The 20,337-nt window shown below is 41.9% G+C and overlaps 1 protein-coding gene across 1 annotated transcript in view; it reads right to left on the bottom strand.

Moving 5' to 3' along the window:
* cadpsa (Ca2+-dependent activator protein for secretion a) overlaps window positions 1-20,337 on the bottom strand; it is a 378,183-nt gene that overhangs the window by 40,261 nt on the left and 317,585 nt on the right. Inside the window, exon 26 of the mRNA XM_039611943.1 lies at window positions 8,596-8,703. Within this exon, the coding sequence (XP_039467877.1) occupies window positions 8,596-8,703 (108 nt within the window). The remainder of the gene's footprint in view (window positions 1-8,595; window positions 8,704-20,337) is intronic.

Below are 20,337 nucleotides of genomic sequence, written 5' to 3'. Positions count from 1 at the left end.
ACATGCCTAAAAACCACAAAGTTTTGAGTTCAGGTCCATGAACATTAACTGGGAGCCTGTTGGCAGAGCAGCTGTAATCCTTACTAAGGAGACGAGATGAGGACGATAAATAAATCAAGTCCATCAAAGGAGGGAAGGGGTTGCATAACAAACTAAGGAGAATCCATCCATGTTATTCTAAGATGACTCCTCCACCAGCCCCCAGCACTCACATGCACACACGCCAGGCTGGGGTGGACTGTAACTCTGGCTGATGGTGGCTCATACTCATGTTTCAAAATTGTAGCAAATTTTTACAGCAATCAATGTCAGTGGCTTAAATTTTGGAACCAACAAGTTTCTGAAGAATGTGCCAGCAGTTTTCCATTTATTTATTTCTTTGACACAAGGAACCTTTCTGAGTGTGGTGCATGAACTGCATTACTGGAAAAAGCTAACAGAGAGAAAATAAGGTTCTGTTTGGGGGGATTTTGTTGTTGATTTTTTAAAGACTGAGTGACAAGAAAAGCACAACAGAGCTGTAGGCAGCAGCTACAGACACCTTCACTGGCCCTTGTAATGCTGCAGGGAGAACTGATACAGACTGACAACAGAGAAGACTGACTGAGACAAATTCCATTAGAAATGCTCTTGTGCAGGAGAACAGGATGCATGGCAAAGTTACAGATCAAGCTGTAGAAACAAACAGCAAACATCTAGCACCAGACACCTTTCTGTCAGCCTGTGTGAGGACATACAGACAGAGAGATCACAGGAGAAGGAATAAACCTAAAGGCTTTATTAACTGTATATATCAGGACACAATAAAGAAATTGTCCTGCTTGACTAAGATTCTTGTTCTGTGATGCAGTTTAACCCAGCAGGGAGAATTTTCAGGCCCTTGTGCTCTCAGTTTAGATTATGGAAACAGACAATCTCTCCTTTTAAGATTAGGTTTTAAACTTTCCTTTTTGAATGGATCCATCCCTTAGTCATGTTCTTAAACAGCTCCATTAGCTTCCAGTTCACCTCCGGGCCAATTTCAAGATCCTGCTTCTTACCTTCAGAGCCTTTCATAACCTCGCTCCTCCATATTTATCTGATCTTCTCCCTCTCGTACACTCTACCCTTCTTCAGCTTGCCTTCTGTCTGTTCCACCTGCTTGACCCACAGCATGCAGTTAATTTGCATGAATGTAATTTCTTTATTGGTGCTTAGAAATAGCGGTTACTCTGAAAATGGAGCCAATGAGACCCCAATGACAATCGATAAGGAGTCGAACCGATAAGTGATATCGATAATGGAATCAGAAAGGCCGTGTACTTTCAACTCTGCTGTTCTCCCTGTACACTTAAAAGCTGCACCTCCAGATACTAGTCCATCAAACTGAAGCTTGCAGATGGCACCACCCTGTTCAGGCTCGTGTCAGGTGGAGATGAGTCCGCCTATAGGAGTGAGACTGACAGCCTGGTGACTTGATGCAGTGCCAGCAATCTGGAGCTCAATGCAGCCATAACAGAGAGATGATAGTGGACTTCAGATTGAAACCAGCCTCCCCAGATCCCATCTTCCTGTATGCCTGCCCAGTGGAGACAGTGAAGGCTTTCTGTGGAATCAGCATCTCCAAGGACCTAAAGTGGGACCTAAACATCAGCTCTCTCGTAAACAAGGCATAGCAGAGACTGTCCTTCCTGCACCAGCTGAAAAAATACCACCTGTCAAAGTCAGTTTTACTCCTCCATCAATGAATCTATCCTCACCTCCTCCATTACCATCTGGTACACAGACTGCAGTGTGTCTAAGAAGGTGATTGGCTACAATCTGCTTTCCCTACAAGACCTGTACAACTGCAGGACACTGAGGCAGGCAAGGAATATTGCTGGTGACCCCTCGCTCTGGACATAAAGTGTTTGTGACACCTCCCCTGGCTGCAGTCCATCAGAACCAACACCTCACGGCATAAGAATAGTTTCTTTCCCCAGGCTGTCAGACTACAACAACGCCCCCACACCCCGATCACTGCTCAGTTAACATGTTACAATAACACACTTATTTACTCCGGCTATAAAAACTTTGCACACTGGATTCAGTGAAAGAATTTGGCACATCATGTCCCAGCTATATTTCCTCAGGTCATAATATTATATACTTCTTATATTCTATATTCGATATCTGTATCTGTTGTTAGTTAGCATATATATTCCTTTTGTGTATATTTAATTTTTAATATTTCTAATATTTACCTAGAGATGTATACATTACATATACTATAAATACCATATATTCTATTTCTGCTTTTAGCACCACGATAAATTCCCAGTTTGTGTAGAAACTTGGCATTAGAAGTGATTCTGATTCTGATTCTGGAGAAGAAGAATAAGGATGAGCAGATACAAATTAAAAAAAAAAAACATTTCAAGGAACCAGGATCGATATTTAACTAAACTGTTAGCAACCAATAAAACAGATCCACATGACCCCACAACAAAAGACTGCACTCCTGGACCATGGCCATGGTCACAAATGGCTGGGTGCAGGATATGTTCATATCTCAAATGCAGGACTGCAACGAGACAGTCACCACTACAAAGGTAAGCTAATGTTGCTGTCATTAAGTGAAGTTATTAGTAATTAATAAGTGAACTGTAATAATGTAGACAGCCAAACAATTGATGGAAAGATGGAAAGGACAGTGTCTAAGTCTCTAACTGTGCACATATATCAAACATCATCCTGTTAGTTCATTATCTGTGGTTCCAAACTATAATTGGGCGGTGCTTTGTCATGTGCCATGGTCTGTAGGCTATACATACTGTGTTAAGTGTGGAGAAGAGGACTCAAGAGGCAGACACCTGACGCTGGCAGGAACTAACAGTTAGGAAATAATTGTAGCTGTTATAATAGTCCAGAACACAAAAAATAACTAATTTAAAGTGTAACAAGAAATACAATACGGAACAGAAAACTAAATGTGAAGCACAGGAGCAACAGACGCTTAGCCAAAGATTAAGGAGAAGTTACAGGGGAGTGATTGTGACAGGGACACCTGAGAGACATACCTGCACTAAATCACAACAGCAAGACATGAAGAAGTAAAACTAGAGGATGGCAGATTTCTCAGTTAAACTCTCAAATCAGTCAGTGACCACTGCCACTTTGTGTCCAGAGACCTCAACAAACTGGTTAGAGGGTCATTTAATTGAATACAGTTTGACATACAATTCAGCATTTCAAGTTTGCATGTAAAAATGACTCCATTTCATTAAGTTCACTTCCCTCAGGGTAACATGTTGGTCAGGTTTAGTCAGTATGTTTTAGGAAGGTTAAAATAGACTCTTTTACAAATTTTCTTTGTTTTTTTAGGTGAAAAGCTACTGAATGGACAGCTTCTTCCATCTGTAGACGCACAGCACCACCTGGCTCCTCCGGTGCTACACACAGTAAATGATAGTAGCTTTATTGCTTTTATTGCTGTTAGACTTCCAGTATTTCCAGTAGTTCCAATTTTTTCCGTTGAATTGCAAAGTGGCACGTGATCGGTCATTTTGAGTGATGGGCCTGGGAGAACATTAATTATATTGTTCTGTGAGATTTTTATATATGTTTTATTTTATACTGAGAATTTACAGAAGACTAAACATCAGCCCCATATATGGTATATGCAAAAGAATTGAGAGACACACTTTAGTCTTTATGGACTTTTGCTGTACCTGCCAACGTCATTGTACACATTTGGTGTGGACTTTATTGTACTTTATGGTTTGTGTTGAGAAATGTTATTGCCATCAGTTCATGAAATTTTGTCAAAGTGTTTCTTTTATTGTTTCTTTTTTGTTGCAATTTTTTTTTTTAAATAAAACTATTTTTTAAGTAATGCTGGTGCATTAAATTAATTGCAGCTGTTGGAACCAAGACTGCAATTAACTGAGCAACTTCATATTTGAAAAAGTACAACATCTGGGTCAACCTTACCCTGAAGAGAAAGCATAGGCTGACCCAACAATTCTAATGAGGTGTGATAACTCATTAGAATTTCTTACTTTTGAAGACAAGCTGAGCCAGCTTCATCTGACAGAACTAAATGAGTTGGGATAACTTCATTGTTTTAATTATCAAACGTTCTATCAACTTAACATTTTCAATTGTGTGCATGCTATGTTAACTAAATAGCATCAAAAAGTTCCAGTATTGTTTTTTAATTAAGTTGAATAAAGTGAAAAATCATTGAAATTTTTGAATCAGCTTATTTATGTCGGTCCTCCTTAATTTTTTTTAACATGATGTAATTTTTTTTTCTATTAATGAACTGTCTTTACTTTACAATACAAAGCACCTTGAGGCAACCATTATTGTGATATGACACTTATATAAATAAAGTTATTTTCCATCCATCCATCCATCCATCCATTCGCTTCCGCTTATCCTTTCCAGGGTCGCGGGGACCCTGGAAAGGAGTTATTTTCCATTGGATGGAAATATCTGTGACACAGACACAAACCGGCAGTTTGTTTTTAGATGAAATGTAGAACTTTATCAGTAGGTTAGTCAATATGTGTGACTGTGCAGTGTACCTATACAATTTATGAATGTAGCCTAACAACTACTAGGAGTACTACTAGTACTAGTGAAGTACTGTGAAGGTCTTGAGTAACCCCTCATTACTTTATAGTTTTTTTCCAGGGAGTCAGATGTTCATCATTCTTAAAGCGGTCTTGAGCAGTGGTTTCCCAAGGTCTTCTGAAAGTCTTAGAAAGGCTTTTTTGGTCATTATCTGCTTTTTCACTCATTTGTAGTCCAATCCTCGTACCTTAACATTTCGTGTTGAATATTTTTGTGTATTTGTTAAACCACTTGATACCGATCTATGAATCATTCATGCATAATAAAAGCACCTATAGATGTGGTCAGAAATGTATACACACTCACCACAGGCATGAATGTAATGCTTATTTTGCCCTTTTGATTCCTTTGAACTGTTGTTTTTCCAGGGTGGCATGGCTCCTACAGCTGCATCTTCAGTGATTTTAAAAAACAAATATTGGATGCACAAGTTTGAATTTCTTTCTTCTGATCTACACAGGGTCAAATATATAGAAAAAATCATTTACATTTTTCAATAGCTGTTGCTGAATTTTCTGTAATATATTTTAACTTGGCAAAACCCAGGCCTATTACATTGTCCTTAATAACTGGTAGCTGCCCTTTGCTGGCATGAATACCAATAAACATAAAATAAGTTCATTATTTGCCAAAATCAGAAGAACACAGAAACTGTCACCATTAGATGATAAAAAACATGTTCAGGATGTTCAGGAAGAACTACTAAGGCTCAAGCCAGCCATGAACTGGAAACTACTGGATCATCAGTGTCATTGTCCATAGTGAAGCCAGTCTTATATTGCCATGGACAGAGAGGGTTCCAACAAAAAAAAAAAAAAAACCCTGCTCCAAAATCAATACCTTTAAACTCGACTGAAATTTGTAGTTGCCCACATGGAAATGTATTCTATTGTGGTCAAATGAAACAAAGATTGAACTAGTTGGCCACAATGACTAAAAATATTTTTGGAAGAGTAAGTAATAAGCCAGGAAACCAACCAATGAACATAAACTCTACTCTGCCAACAAAAGTTGTCAAATATCAGAAGCTTGTTTAGGATCATCAGAAGCATCTGGTCAAGGTACAAGTTACTCAGGGACATTAACCAAATATTAAGCAAAGTAAAGTGCTATGAAACCTTTTGGGATATTTGTCACACATTTTTCAAATCATCAAACAAATTGTGACACTAAACAAAGAAGTTTATTAAGGCAAAAAGCTCTTCAAATCTAACTAACTGTGATTAGCCACATTTTTCAGAAAGCTTAAAACACGAGTGAAACATCCCAGGAGTTAAACAAGCAAAAGAAGAATTGATAGCTGTGAAAAACTATTTAGAGCGAATTAACAATGCAGAAATACGGAAAAAATCCAGACCTCACACAGTGATGCAAATGACCCTTCAGTTAATCCATGTCCTGTTTCTCATTAGATTTGATCTCACTGGAAGGACAGCAGGCCAGAAGCCAATCTTAAGGAACAGAATCATCAGAAAAGGCTGAAGCATGCCAGATTACACAAGAACTGGACTTGAAATCAGCAACAAGTCTTAAGGGGTTAACAATCCAATTCAATTTAATTGTATCTTTATAGCGCCAAATCACAACAACAGTCCCTTCAAGGTGCTTTATATTGTAAGGTAAATACCCAACAAGAATACAGAATTACTCCAGCAATCAGACGAACCTCTATGAACAAGCACTTTGGTGATAGCGGGAAGAAAAAACTCCCTTTTAACAGGAAGAAGCCTCTGGCATTACAAGGCTCATGGATCAGTTGGGGTGAGGGAAGGGAGACAGGACAAAAGACATGCTGTGGAAGAGAGCCAAAGATTATTAATAACTCATAATTAAAGGCAGAGTGGTGTATAAACACATAGTGAGTGAAAAGGGGAAGCCTCTAAGGGTGGATTCATGATCACCTGATCCGGTCCTAACTATAAGCTGGCAGTGTGGTGGCATGGTGGTTTGCACTGTGGGCTCATAGCAAGAAGATCCTGGGCTTTCTCCCAAAGTCCAAAGACATTCAGTTACTGGAGATGGTTAATTGGTGATTCTAAATTACCCATGAGTGTGAAAAGTTGTCTGTTTCTCTATGTTAGCCCTGAGATAGCATGGCGACCTGTCTAATAGTGATATTATGGTCTGTTTATGGTAGCTGGGATAGGCTTGAGCTCCTCAGTAACCCTGAATTGGATAAGTGGAAGAGAATGGATGGATAGCAACAACTTCATTTTTCAGCATAATAATGACCCCAATCAAACTACAGTGCAGTACAAGCATACCTGGATGGAAAAACACATAATGGAACATTATCTGTCGTGGATTCACCTCCTAAGAGCCTGGACCTCATCATTACTGAAGCAGTGTGTGATCACCTGGATGAAAAACATAACAGAGGGCAGCCTCTGTTATGCATGAAGAACCTTTCTTTAGGAGTAGTTAAAGAAATTACAAGTGGGCTTGGGCTTGGACAAACAGAGTTCAGATGGTGCTGAAGAGTAAACTTGGTCATATGAAAGATCAACTTTCGAACAGAGTACAAACTCTGCCTTTACAGTGTTTTATAAACTGTACTTCCATGTATGTTTGAACATTTCAGTGAAACGCTGTACCCATATTTCATTTTTCTATCAAAATACAAATAAATGTTAGATGGCTCAAGACTCTTGAACAGTACTGTAAATTTTTAAGGTTTGTCTTAATGCACTTTAATATAACTGTGATGCATGGAAGTTTTAAACTATGAAAATACTTTAAGAAAGTACTGTCGGCTGCCAGTGCTACCCCTCGGCTTGCCATAGAAACACCTCTGGCATTAATTCAAAATCCTACTTCCCCTCACTCTCAAATTAGCGCATTAACAAGATTTTCAGAAAACATGACCTTTAGCCTAACGGTTGAGGTCAATGAGATTCAAATTCTTCCGAGCTTTGTAATAGATGCACTCAGGTATCATTTTCAAACTCCTACATTGCCTCATCCCTGAGTTATCACATTCACAAACCTGGGTGTCAACGCCGATGTCTCGCATTTGGTTTCTCTCCTCTCCTGTGAGACAGTAATTGAAATGTAGTACGTTAATGCACTCCAAGCTATGGAGTAGAGTGCTGACTATGGGGATTCGTATCACCTGTTAACAAAAGCACTGAGCTCTGTGTACTCTTCAGAGTTTACAAAACATTAGTAACTCCCAGTTTTGCTGTTTGCTTATTTTTTGTCTTTTCATATATATATATAAAAAAATCCTGTGTTCTGTTTTAGTAAGACACTGTGACCTTCTCACTTTCTGACAGTCTTTGAATGTCCCTCTGCGCATGTCCTTTCTGACCATCAGAGTTTGTTTGCTTACATATTAAATATCAGCTGTTGATTGTTTTCCTTCCAACATCTGGACATTTTGGGTTCCAGCAGCATTCCTGTTCTGTCCTTGGCCTCCAAACCTCTGTAATAACTCTGTGTACTTCTTGTGAAGAGGCCTTAGTCATATGAGGCTTTGTGCCTGTTACATGATCTTTACATGGTGCTTTTTGTAAATCTATCAACTCATTCATTGTATGTATCACATGCAAAGAGCGATCTATTTTTTGTACACTTTTGTGCAGGCCTTGGATCCTCCTGCAGTTATCTGCTTTCAGTTATTGGCATTTGTTCTTGTCCAACAGTAACAAACAGCCAATCTTGTTGACTATGTTTGTTATTTGGAATCTCTATTACACTGAATGTAAGACCTGCAGCAGCTAAAGTACTGCGTGTTTGGTTTGCTTTTCCACCTCCAACTATACATTAAATTTAAATAAAAAAACTGTAAAGCAACCAAACAAAAAAAGGAAAAAGACTCCTTTAATATTTGGAAACATTTGCAAACATTTCTAGACTTACTGTTGTCTTTTCGCTTGCAATGACGTGAAATTAAATATTTACCTGATAGGTGCACATTATGTCCAAATGAAGTTAATGAAACTTTGGTGTTACTCTTTGATTTGGAGAAAAGAGGCAATGCTGTAGCTTACTTACATCAAATATTCGCTCTACATACACCTCCTCATTAACCTTCTCCCGCAGCATGTCCTGGGAATGACGGACAAATGTCACATAACTGTCAGCTACGTCCATCCCTGGCTTCTGTAAATAACCAGGAAAAAGGAGAAAAAAGAGAAAAAGACATCAAATTGACTTTGCTTAGAAAAACAGTAAAAATGACATAACGTGTATTTTGGAAGGTACATGATTTACTCCTCATGGTGACACTTTATAATGACTATACATTTAAAAGCAGTAGTAAAGCATTAATGAATACTTAATTCACTAGTATGTCATTTATAAACATGGATATGTTTATGGCTTAATACGCTAGTGTCATGGTCCCTGTGTTTGCCCGGCCGGCCCCGCAAAGCTACATGTGTTTTTGTTTTTGCTCTCTCTCTCCTTCATCGCTCCGCCAGGGCGGAGCTCATTGTGGGCTCCCGCCCTCGGCCCACACACCTGTTTGCTATTATGTTGCCATTTAAGGCTGGAACGCAGAACTTCTCATCGCTGGATGATTGCGCAAGACACGTTAGTGATCCTCTCTAGCTTTTGTGAACATAGCTTGTGTAAAATCCGTAACTTTGTGTAATGCGCCTTTCCTGTGTGACAGTTTTCCCCAGACCTGTGTCCTTCCCCGCTGTGTGGACGAGTGTGCATTGGAGTGAAGGAGGAGAGGACGAGTGTGAGAGAGCTTTCCTCTGGACCTTCCCTTGGACCCTAGGATCCCTGGATTTCCCCCCACTGTACATATTCTGTACTTGCTGTTTGTAAATAAACTCTCTGTTTGGAACTGAAAACCAGCTCTGCGCTTGAGTCTCTGCTATAGCCTGTGATATAGCGTATAGATGTGTATATAACATGTTTAATAATAGCATTTTTATTTAAAGTTTTATATCATCTACAAAAAAGTTATTTAACAGCAGGTCATAGTTCACAGTATCATTTACCAACTGATGAAAGAAGGAATTTAGATGGACATTAATGCATATATGAAACTAGTTGGTTGAGTGAGTTTTTCAGAGTACTTATTTTATTAGCTGTTAGCTTTAGCACTTTGTGTGATCTCAAATTAATTGAGGTCACACAACAAGGTTTGCCTTACAAAGCATTCACAAATGAAATTTAAAGGTCAGCAATATCTCAAGTCTCAGTTATCTTCACAACAGAGAAAGGAAACAGACAAAGCACAAATACAAATATTAATTGCATGATGCAAAAATACCTCATTTAAAAGCAGAATATTGTAATAGATGTTGTACCATAATGTGAATTTGTAGGTGTATTTAAGACAAAGAGAAATAAAATTATCCCATTGATATCAGTACTTTTCAATTTAAAACAAAGAATGACAGGAGAAGGGAGCGGGAGATCAACAGACAGATTGGTGCTGCGGCTGCAGTGATCCGGACGCTGCACCGGTCTGTTGTGGTGAAGAGAGAGCTGAGTGTAAAAGCGAAGCTCTCAATTTACCAGACGATCTATGTTCCTACCCTCACCTATGGTTACGAGCTGTGGGTAGGGACCAGAAGAACGAGATTGTGGATACAAGCAGCGGAAATAAGATTCCTCTGAAGGGTGACTGGCCTCTCCCTTTGAGAGGCGTACAACCATCTGGGAGGGGCTCAGAGTAGAGCCGCTGCTCCTCCACATGCAAAGGAGCAGTGAGTTTGAGGTGCTTCAGACATCTGACCAGGATGCCTGCTGGGCACCTCCTGGGTGAGGTGTTCCAAGCATGTCCCACCAGAAGGAGGCCGACCCAGACACACTGGAGAGATTATATCTCTCGGCTGGCTTGGGAACGCCCTGGTGGAGGAGGTGGCTGGGGAGGTGGGCAGCAGCAGTTTCAGACTGCCACCATGAACATATCAGCTTAGTGATGATCACAGTACACATGTTGATATACCCTCTCAGCTGTCAGCAGTTGCAGAACCATTAAAATCAGATAAGAAACCGTTTGTAATGATGATGAGAGATCTAAGATGATTAAATGTATGTCTCATTTAATCAGCAGAAGTTATGTGCAACAATATGTGGGAGGTCTGGAATGGTGTGAAAACCATCACAGGCCACAACACCAAGAACAGCACAGTGGGGGGGGACTGTGGAGAAGGCAAACGAACTCAACAACTTCTTCAACAGGTTTGACCAGCCCACAACCCCCCCACCCTCACCTTTACCACAGAGCCCTCTCCCCACTCTCCTACCTCCCTCGCTTCCCCCCCTTCCTGACACTATGACACTATGACACCCCCCTCCTCCAACCCCTCTCTCAACAGCAGGACATCCTCCCCCCCCCCCCCCTTCCAATCATCTCCCAGTGTCACAGTGGATCAGGTCAGGAGACAACTGAGGAAGCTTCGCCCCAGAAAGGCAGCAGGCCCAGACAAGGTGTGTCCTAGGATGCTAAAGGCATGTGCTGCTGAACTTGGGGAGCCGCTACAACGAGTCTTCAATCTCAGTCTGCGACTGGGGAGAGTGCCCGCCCTCTGGAAGACATCCTGCATCGTCCCGGTCCCCAAAAAGAACCGGCCCAATGAGCTGAATGACTTCCGACCGGTGGCACTGACGTCACATCTTATGAAGACTCTAGAGCGGCTCTTCCTCAACCTCCTCCGACCACAGGTACAACATGCCCAGGACCCACTACAGTTCACATAGAAGGCTGATGTCGGAGTGGAGGATGCCATCCTGTACCTCCTACATAGAGCCCACTCACACCTGGACGGGGGAAAAGGCACGGCCAGGATCCTGTTTCTTGACTTTTCCAGTGCCTTTAATACCATCCGGCCCTGTCTGCTCCAGGAGAAACTAAACAGGATGCATGTGGACCCCTGCCTGGTCGCTTGGATCTCAAACTACCTCACTGACAGACCACAGTACGTCAGGCTGAAGGACATCATGTCTGACACTGTGGTCAGCAGCACAGGAGCACCACAGGGAACTGTGCTGTCCCCTCTTCTCTTCACCCTGTACACCTCTGACTTCTGCTATAACTCTGAATTATGCCACATTCAGAAGTTTGCAGATGACACGGCCATCATGGGGTGTATCTGGGATAATCAGGAAGAGGAGTACAGAAGTCTGGTGAGGAACTTCGTCGCATGGAGTCACACAAACCACCTGCAACTCAACACCTCAAAGACCAAGGAACTGGTTGTGGACTTCGGGAGGTCCAGAGCAGGTCCACTGCCGGTTCAGAGAGAGGGGGAGGAGGTGGAGGTGGTCAACACATACAAGTACCTCAGGCTGTGGGTGGACAACAAACTGGACTGGTCATGCAACACAGAGCACCTGTATAAAAAAGCCCAAAGCTGACTGTACTTCCTCAGGAGGCTGAGGTCTTTCAACATCTGCAGGAAGCTCCTGAGGATGTTTTACCAGTCGGTGGTTGCTGGAGTACTTTTCTATGCTGCGGTGTGCTGGGGGAGCAGCACAGCAAAGAAGGACTCATCCAGGCTGGAGAAACTAATCAGGAAGGCTGGCTCTGTGGTCGGCATGAAGCTGGACACTCTGGTGTCAGTGGCAGAGAAAAGGACATTAAAGAAACTGCTGGACATTATGGACAATGCTGGGCATCCTCTGCACACGGCCATAAACAACCAGAGGAGCCTGTTCAGTGACAGGTTGCTTCTCCCAAAGTCAAGAACCAACAGACTTAAAAACTCCTTTGTCCCACACGCCATCAGACTGTTTAACTCCTCTCTGGAGGGGAAACGGGGACAAAGGAGGGGGGAACAACTAAGCTGTAGTGCCTCTTCACTTCACTGTGCAATACTTTTTGTTAATAGTCAACGGTGCAATAGACTTCAATACTTGAGATGTGCAATTCCCTTGTATTCTTATTCCTATTTATTCTATTTATCCCTTTCGTATATTTTATTTATATATGTCTCTGTATTTATATATGTGTATATATATTCTGCTCACGTTCTGTAACTTCTGTTGGTGCTGTGCTTTTGGAAACCGAATTTCCCGGAGGAACCCACCCGAGGGATTAATGAAGTTTTATCTTATCTTATCTTATCTTAATCAAAGTGGAAGCCAGTTCTACTACATTTGAGCTGAGATAGTTCACAAAACGTTGAGGATTATTTTGGAAAGGAGGAACATTCAGTCATTACAGGGTTGCACACAAAGCTCTTGTGACATAGTTGAGATTGACTGGAACTAGTCTCTGCAGCCTGGGCATGTGCAATGTGAACGGGGAAACTGCAGACACTCAGACAACAGCCTGTTAGGAGGCCCGCCACTGTATATCTGAAATCTGAAATATCGGGAGAACATTGCAGTTGTCGGCACATTAGCTGTCTTTCTAACAACAGCATATTTTCCCATTTTCATATTTCGTAAAATAACACTCTTTTAACCTTTTGTGTTTGATTTCCTTTATTAGGACTCCAAAAAGTCATCCAAACAACTCATTGCCATCTCCCACTAAATGTGGGTAACACATCTGTAGTAATGCCTACAATGTGTGAATGAGTCTTTTTTTTGTCATTTTTAACCAGCGTAACTCAAATGTTGTAAGACGAGAACACAATTAGCATGCTGGTCCAGAAACTGTGACCCTTGCCAGCGTACACAGTGGCTCCTCAGATTTACTGACAAGGCATTAATTTGATATTTGGCATGTTGCAAGGGCCAAAGTGTTGGCAGCTTATCTAGAACTGACGCGCACACAGACACATGCAAACACCACCGCCGCCGCCAACCTGACAGCAGAATGGGCATGTGTTGTACAACAAGGACTCATGATGTATGCTGCACAGAGATGGAGGCATGAGGCATGATGGCTGTCAGTGTCTGGCCACATACATATGAATGGACATTTGGGGAAGGAAATGTGGGGCCATTCAATGTGGAAATCCAACACCCAGGACCATCTGGATCATGATTGTAGATGTGAAAGTATGGTCAAATATTTGTAGATGAACAAGAACACACAAACAAACATTCTCACATCACCAGGGAAACAAAATGCTTCATTTGAATTCTTCAAATATAGCAGACAGTAGTTTCATAATTAAGATCTAGCACAATATGTTATGATACTGCTTTGGTTAAGACAATATCAAATATATATAGCATTATAAATACTAGAAAGGGAAAATTTCAGAAGAAATTTTATGTGTGCCTATGCCGCTGGTAATCAGTGTAGTTTGCCATTCATACAGCTACAGAGAGCAAAACTCAGCAGAGCAGCCATTCTCCACCATGAACTATGGTAAAAACAAACACCGCTCGCGCCTCACAGATGACAGCTTACAGTTTTGGGTAAAGATGAAGTGACTTCGTACAGCGCCGATTTGCAGACGCTGTGCACACAGGTTCATGAGCAGAAGTCCCATTGTACCACGGCAGATCCGACAATGTTTGCATGAACACGCTTTGAAGCATTACGTTATGGACCACTTTTCACACATGGTTGGTGTACCCAAACAGCCGGCTGTAGCTTTTCAACTCACAGCCCGACACACACAAAAACAGCCAAGAGAGCACAGACTACGCCCGAGGCGTGATTGCAGGTGCCGCTCAGGTGGGTCCACCTCCCTGCAGCGGCACTGCAGACCACGCCCCGCCACACACATGAAACACGTAAAATAAATATTTATGCACTTTTGCATTCACTTTTTGTTTTTTGTTATTTTTACAGTGTTCTGAATGATGAACAATGGTCTACAGCCAATCTTGTGTATTATTATACAAACTTTGGTTATAAGATTCAGATAACTATTTAATAAAAGCTAAATATTTTATATGAGAGTAAGAAAGAAAAGTATATCTTTGTGTCCACCTTTCTCTGTTAATGCCCTACCTGGCCCCCCTGGAAAAAGCTTTGCTAGATCCGCCCCTGCACAGTTACCAGCTGTCAGCTACACAAAAAAGGAGCTTGGTCTTTGTCTCTCAGAAACAACTCATAACTTCCCTTCAACTCATTCATGTCACCTAAAGTGTAAACCTGTTTCTCCATCACCAGTTCAGCTCTGATGATTCAGTAAGGACATCTCCTGATTTCATCTTCATGCTCCAGCAAACATCAGCTGATACTAGAAATTAAAAGCAAATGAATTCTAACAACAGCTGATCAAGCTTAAACATGCTGCTGTTGTTTAGCGCGATAAACAAACAAGAGAGAAAAGCCGATCATTGATCAGTTTCATGACTGAAGTTTCAACAGGCGAGAGAATGACAGGGGAGGCTGTCATAAAGTTCAATATCGGTAACATCGGTAACTTAGCCCGCACACAGCTGTATAGAAACTCCCTCGTGCTAGCTAGCACGCAGTACAAGTTATTGTAAGTGATTGAAAAAGTCAGCACAACGAAAATAAACTACACCTAAACTCGGTTTATATCTGACCCAAATAGAGTGCAGGTCATAACTTCTTACCTGAAATTCAGTTCACCTCACGCTCCTGCCTTCGCTTTCCCTGATCCACGATTGACCTCCGCGTTAGCAAACACCGGTCGATCGGCGGTAGCCTCACCGCCTTTTATGTCTCGTTCATGGCATGTCCTTTCTGTCACACACCGTGGATAGCTGCCCTCTGTTGTAGCTCCACCACCAAACAACTCAGTTATTTTTTCCACATCGACATCAGCTGATACTAGAAATTAGAAGCAAATGAATTCTAACAACAGCTGATCAAGTTTAAACGTGCAGCTGTTGTTTAGGCGATAAACAAACAAGAGCGAAAAGCCGATCATTGATCAGTTTCATGATTGAAGTTGCAACAGGCAGAGAATGACAGGGAGGCTTTGTAACGACAGAATAAATCGTAATATTTTCTCTGAATGTGGCACGATTCCGTTTGTACGGCAACTCTACGAACGAACCCTTATGAATAAAATAAAGTCCAACGTCAGTAACTTAGCGCGCACACAGCTGTATACAAACTCCCGTCGTGCTAGCTAGCACGCAGTACGATTGTAAAAAGTCAGCACAATGAAAACAAACTACACCTAAACTCGGTTTATATCTGACCCAAATAGAGTGCAGGTCATAACTTCTTACCTGAAATTCAGTTCACCTCACGCTCCTGCCTTCGCTTTCCCTGATCCACGATTGACCTCCGCGTTAGCAAACACCGGTCGATCGGCGGTCGCGGCATGTCCTTTCTGTCATACACCGGTGGATAGCTGCCCACTGTTGTAGCTCCGCATTATAGCACCACCAAACAACTCAGTTATTTTTTCCACATCCAGCTGTAACTCCGATTCTGTGCGAGCATTTGCGAGAGACCGGGGAGGTGAAAGGAGAGAGAGAGTCCCCTCGCTGTGCATTTGCAGCCAAGTGCGGCAGCTAGCTAGGTAGCCGGCTAGCTGTCAGGCAGGACCGAGGTCGTCAGAGCACTGTCGCTAATATGATAAAACAAGCAGATATTTGAAGTTTACACACCTACATTCTCGCCTGAAAATATCTTAAAAGTTTATTTTGTGACCTAGAAACACTAATAAAAGACATTTAAAACGAAGTGGTGGCCGCCATTGTTTAACTCGGCAGAGGTGTGCTATGAATTGTGGGATATGGAGTTTTCCACCAAGCATAGAAGCCATTGTGTTTACCGTAACTATTCAATGGTTCGCGCAACCTTAAAACCTCCAATGGTTCCTGAAAGCAGCTAGGCTGTGCGCGCCATTGATATTGTCATCATTACGGTATCCAAATAAGGGTAGACAGGCTGTACCACTCCCGGCATACCACTAGAGAGAGCCAACACACCACAAATGAAGTTTGAAATTTGTTTCAATGGGACCAAAAGATGGCGCCAACACACCACAAATGAAGTCTGTTTATTTGGCGCCAAAAGATGAATTGGCCTAAATTTGCACTAAAATATTAATATTTAAAAAACTATAAAAGTCATGAACACCAAAAGTCATGACATAATAGTCCAGCTCCAGCCGCACAAAATGATCTAACATATGTAACCCTAATGTCAAAACTGTTCGGCAGAGGAGCGCGGGAAAATTTTCACTAAAATATTAATATTTAAAAAACTATAAAATTCATAAAGACCAAAAGTCATAGCACACCATTCCAGTTCCGGCCGCACAAAATGAGGTAACATATATGAAGCTTGTCTCAAAACTGCGGGGCGAGATTCGCTGCAAAATTTCAGGCGGAAACTGGAGAATAATAATAATAACTAGAAAGCGAAAATTTCAGAAGAAATTTTATGTGTGCCTATGCCGCTGCTAATCTGTGTAGTTTTCCATTCATACGGCTACAGACAGCAAAACTCAGAAGAGCAGCCATTCTCCACCATGAATTATGGTAAAAACAAACACCGCTCGCGCCTCACAGATGACAGCTTACAGTTTTGGGTAAAGATGAGGTCACTTTGTACAGCCCCGATTTGCAGACGCTGTGCACACAGGTTCATGAGCAGAAGTCCCATTGTACCACGGCAGACCCGACAATGTTTGCATGAACACACTTTGAACCAGTACGTTATGGACCACTTTTCACACATGGTTGGTGTACCCTCCCAGCCAGCTGTAGCTTTTCAACTCACAGCCTGACACACACCCAAAAAACAGCCGAGAGAGCACAGACTACGCCCGAGAGGTGTGATTGCAGATGCCCCTCAGGTGGGTCCACCTCCCCTGCAGCGGCACTGCAGACCACGCCCGCCACACATATCAAACACGTAAAATAAATATTTATGCACTTTTGCATTCACTTTTTGTTTTTGTTATTTTTACACAGTGTTCTGAATGATGAACAATGGTCTACAGCCAATCTTGTGTATTATTATACAAACTTTGGTTGTAAGATTCAGATAACTATTTAATAAAAGCTAAATATTTTATATGAGAGTAAGAAAGAAAAGTATATCTTTGTGTCCACCTTTCTCTGTTAATGCCCTACCTGGCCCCCTGGCAAAAGCTTTGCTAGATCCGCCCCTGCACAGTTACCAGCTGTCAGCTACACAAAAAAGGAGCTTGGTGTATATTTGTCTGTCAGAAACAGTTCATAACTTCCTTCAACTCATTCATGTCACCTAAGGGTAAACCTGTTTCTCCATCACCAGTTCAGCTCTGATGATTCAGTAAGGACATCTCCTGATTTCATCTTCATGCTCCAGCAAACATCAGCTGATACTAGAAATTAAAATCAAAAGAATTCTAACAACAGCTGATCAAGCTTAAACGTGCTGCTGTTGTTTAGCGCGATAAACAAACAAGAGAAAAAAGCCGATCATTGATCAGTTTCATGACTGAAGTTTCAACAGGCGAGAGAATGACAGGGAGGCTGTCATAAAGTTCAACATCGGTAACATCGGTAACTTAGCCCGCACACAGCTGTATACAAACTCCGTAGTGCTAGCTAGCACGCAGTACGAGTTATTGTAAGTGATTGAAAAAGTCAGCACAGCGAAAATAAACTACACCTAAACTCGGTTTATATCTGACCCAAATAGAGTGCAGGTCATAACTTCTTACCTGAAATTCAGTTCACCTCACGCTCCTGCCTTCGCTTTCCCTGATCCACGATTGACCTCCGCGTTAGCAAACACGGTCGATCGGCGGTAGCCTCACCGCCTTGTATGTCTCGTTCGCGGCATGTCCTTTCTGTCACACACCGGTGGATAGCTGCCCTCTGTTGTAGCTCCACCACCAAACAACTCAGTTATTTTTTCCACATCGACCAGCATCATCGGCCCATATAAACGAAAAATAAGTCCAGCTAAGACACAGACCCTTGCCGAGCGATCGGGCGATTAAACAAATTTTAGCCACCTCACTATCAGCCAAGCCTGGGTGGTTTTTCACGAAGGGTCGCTAGCGGCGCTAAGCTAGCGGCGCTAGCTAGCTAGCCAGCCAGCTATCAGCAACACGTAAGAGAACTGTTGCTAAATAAACTACACCTAAACTCGGTTTATATCTGACCCAAATAGAGTGCAGGTCATAACTTCTTACCTGAAATTCAGTTCACCTCACGCTCCTGCCTTCGCTTTTCCTCATCCACGATTGACCTCCGCGTTAGCAAACAGCGGTCGATCCGCGGTAGCCTCACCGCCTTGTATGTCTCGTTCGCGGCATGTCCTTTCTGTCACACACCGTGGATAGCTGCCCTCTGTTGTAGCTCCACCACCAAACAACTCAGTTATTTTTCCACATCGACCAGCATCATCGGCCCATATAAACGAAAAATAAGTCCAGCTAAGACACAGACCCTTGCTGAGCGATCGGGCGATTAAACAAATTTTAGCCACCTCACTATCAGCCAAGCCTGGGTGGTTTTTCACGAAGGCTTAGCTAGCTAGCTAAGCTAGCGGCGCTAGCTAACTAACCCGACTATCAGCAACACTTAAGAGAATTGTCGCTAATATGGGATGTCTTGTTAAAACGAGCAGATATTTGAAGTTTACACACCTACATTCTCGCCTGAAAATATCTTAAAAGTGTATTTTGTGACCTAGAAACACGAATAAAAGACATATAAAACGAAGTGGTGTCCGCCATTGTTTGACTCGGTAGAGGCATGCTATGAATTGTGGGATATGTAGTTTTCACCAAGCATGGCACCCTTTAAGCCGTACTACTCCCGGTATACCACTAGAGAGAGCCAACACACCACAAATGAAGTCTGTTTCTATGGTGCCAAAAGCAGAATCTTTCTCAGGAGCCTAGAAATTGGCCTAAATTTGCACTAAAATCTAAATATTTCAAAAACTATAAAAGTTATAAACACCAAAAGTCACACCATACTAGCCCAGCTCCAGCCGCACAAAATGATGTAACATGTGTACCCCTATTGTCAAAACTGTTTGGCAGAGGAGCGCGGGAAAATTTTCACTAAAATATTAATATTTAAAAACTATAATATTCATAAACACCAAAAGTCATAGCACACCATTCCAGATCCAGCCGCACAAAATGAGGTAACATATATGAAGCTTGTCTCAAAACTGCGGGTCGAGATACACTGCAAAATTTCAGGCGGAAAAAGGAAAATAATAATAATAACTAGAAAGCGAAAATTTCAGAAGAAATTTTATGTGTGCCTATGCCGCTGCTAATCACTGTAGTTTGCCATTCATACAGCTACAGAGAGCAAAACTCAGAAGAGCAGCCATTCTCCACCATGAACTATGGTAAAAACAAACACCGCTCACGCTTCACAGATGACAGCTTACAGTTTTGTGTAAAGATGAAGTTACTTTGTACAGCGCCGATTTGCAGACGCTGTGCACACAGGTTCATGAGCAGAAGTCCCATTGTACCACGGCAGACCCGACAATGTTTGCATGAACACACTTTGAAGCATTACATTATAGACCACTTTTCACACATGCATTCACTTTTTGTTTTTTGTTATTTTTACACAGTGTTCTGAATGATGAACAATGGTCTACAGCCAACCTTGTGTATTATTATACAAACTTTGGTTGTAAGATTCGGATAAGCATTTAATAAAAGCTGAAAGAAAAGTATATCTTTATGTCCACCTTTCTCTGTTAATGCCCTACCTGGCCCCCTGGCAAAAGCTTTGCTAGATCCGCCCCTGCACAGTTACCAGCTGTCAGCTACACAAAAAAAAGGAGCTTGGTGTTTACAGGGAGTGCAGAATTATTAGGCAAATGAGTATTTTGTCCACATCGTCCTCTTCATGCATGTTGTCTTACTCCAAGCTGTATAGGCTCGAAAGCCTACTACCAATTAAGCATATTAGGTGATGTGCATCTCTGTAATGAGAAGGGTGTGGTCTAATGACATCAAC

The sequence above is a fragment of the Oreochromis aureus genome, linkage group 5 (genome assembly GCF_013358895.1).
Source record: "Oreochromis aureus strain Israel breed Guangdong linkage group 5, ZZ_aureus, whole genome shotgun sequence".
In the NCBI taxonomy this organism is placed as follows: Eukaryota; Metazoa; Chordata; class Actinopteri; order Cichliformes; family Cichlidae; genus Oreochromis; species Oreochromis aureus.
The sequence above is the reverse complement of the archived record's forward strand: the minus strand, read 5'-3'. Positions and strand labels throughout refer to the sequence as shown.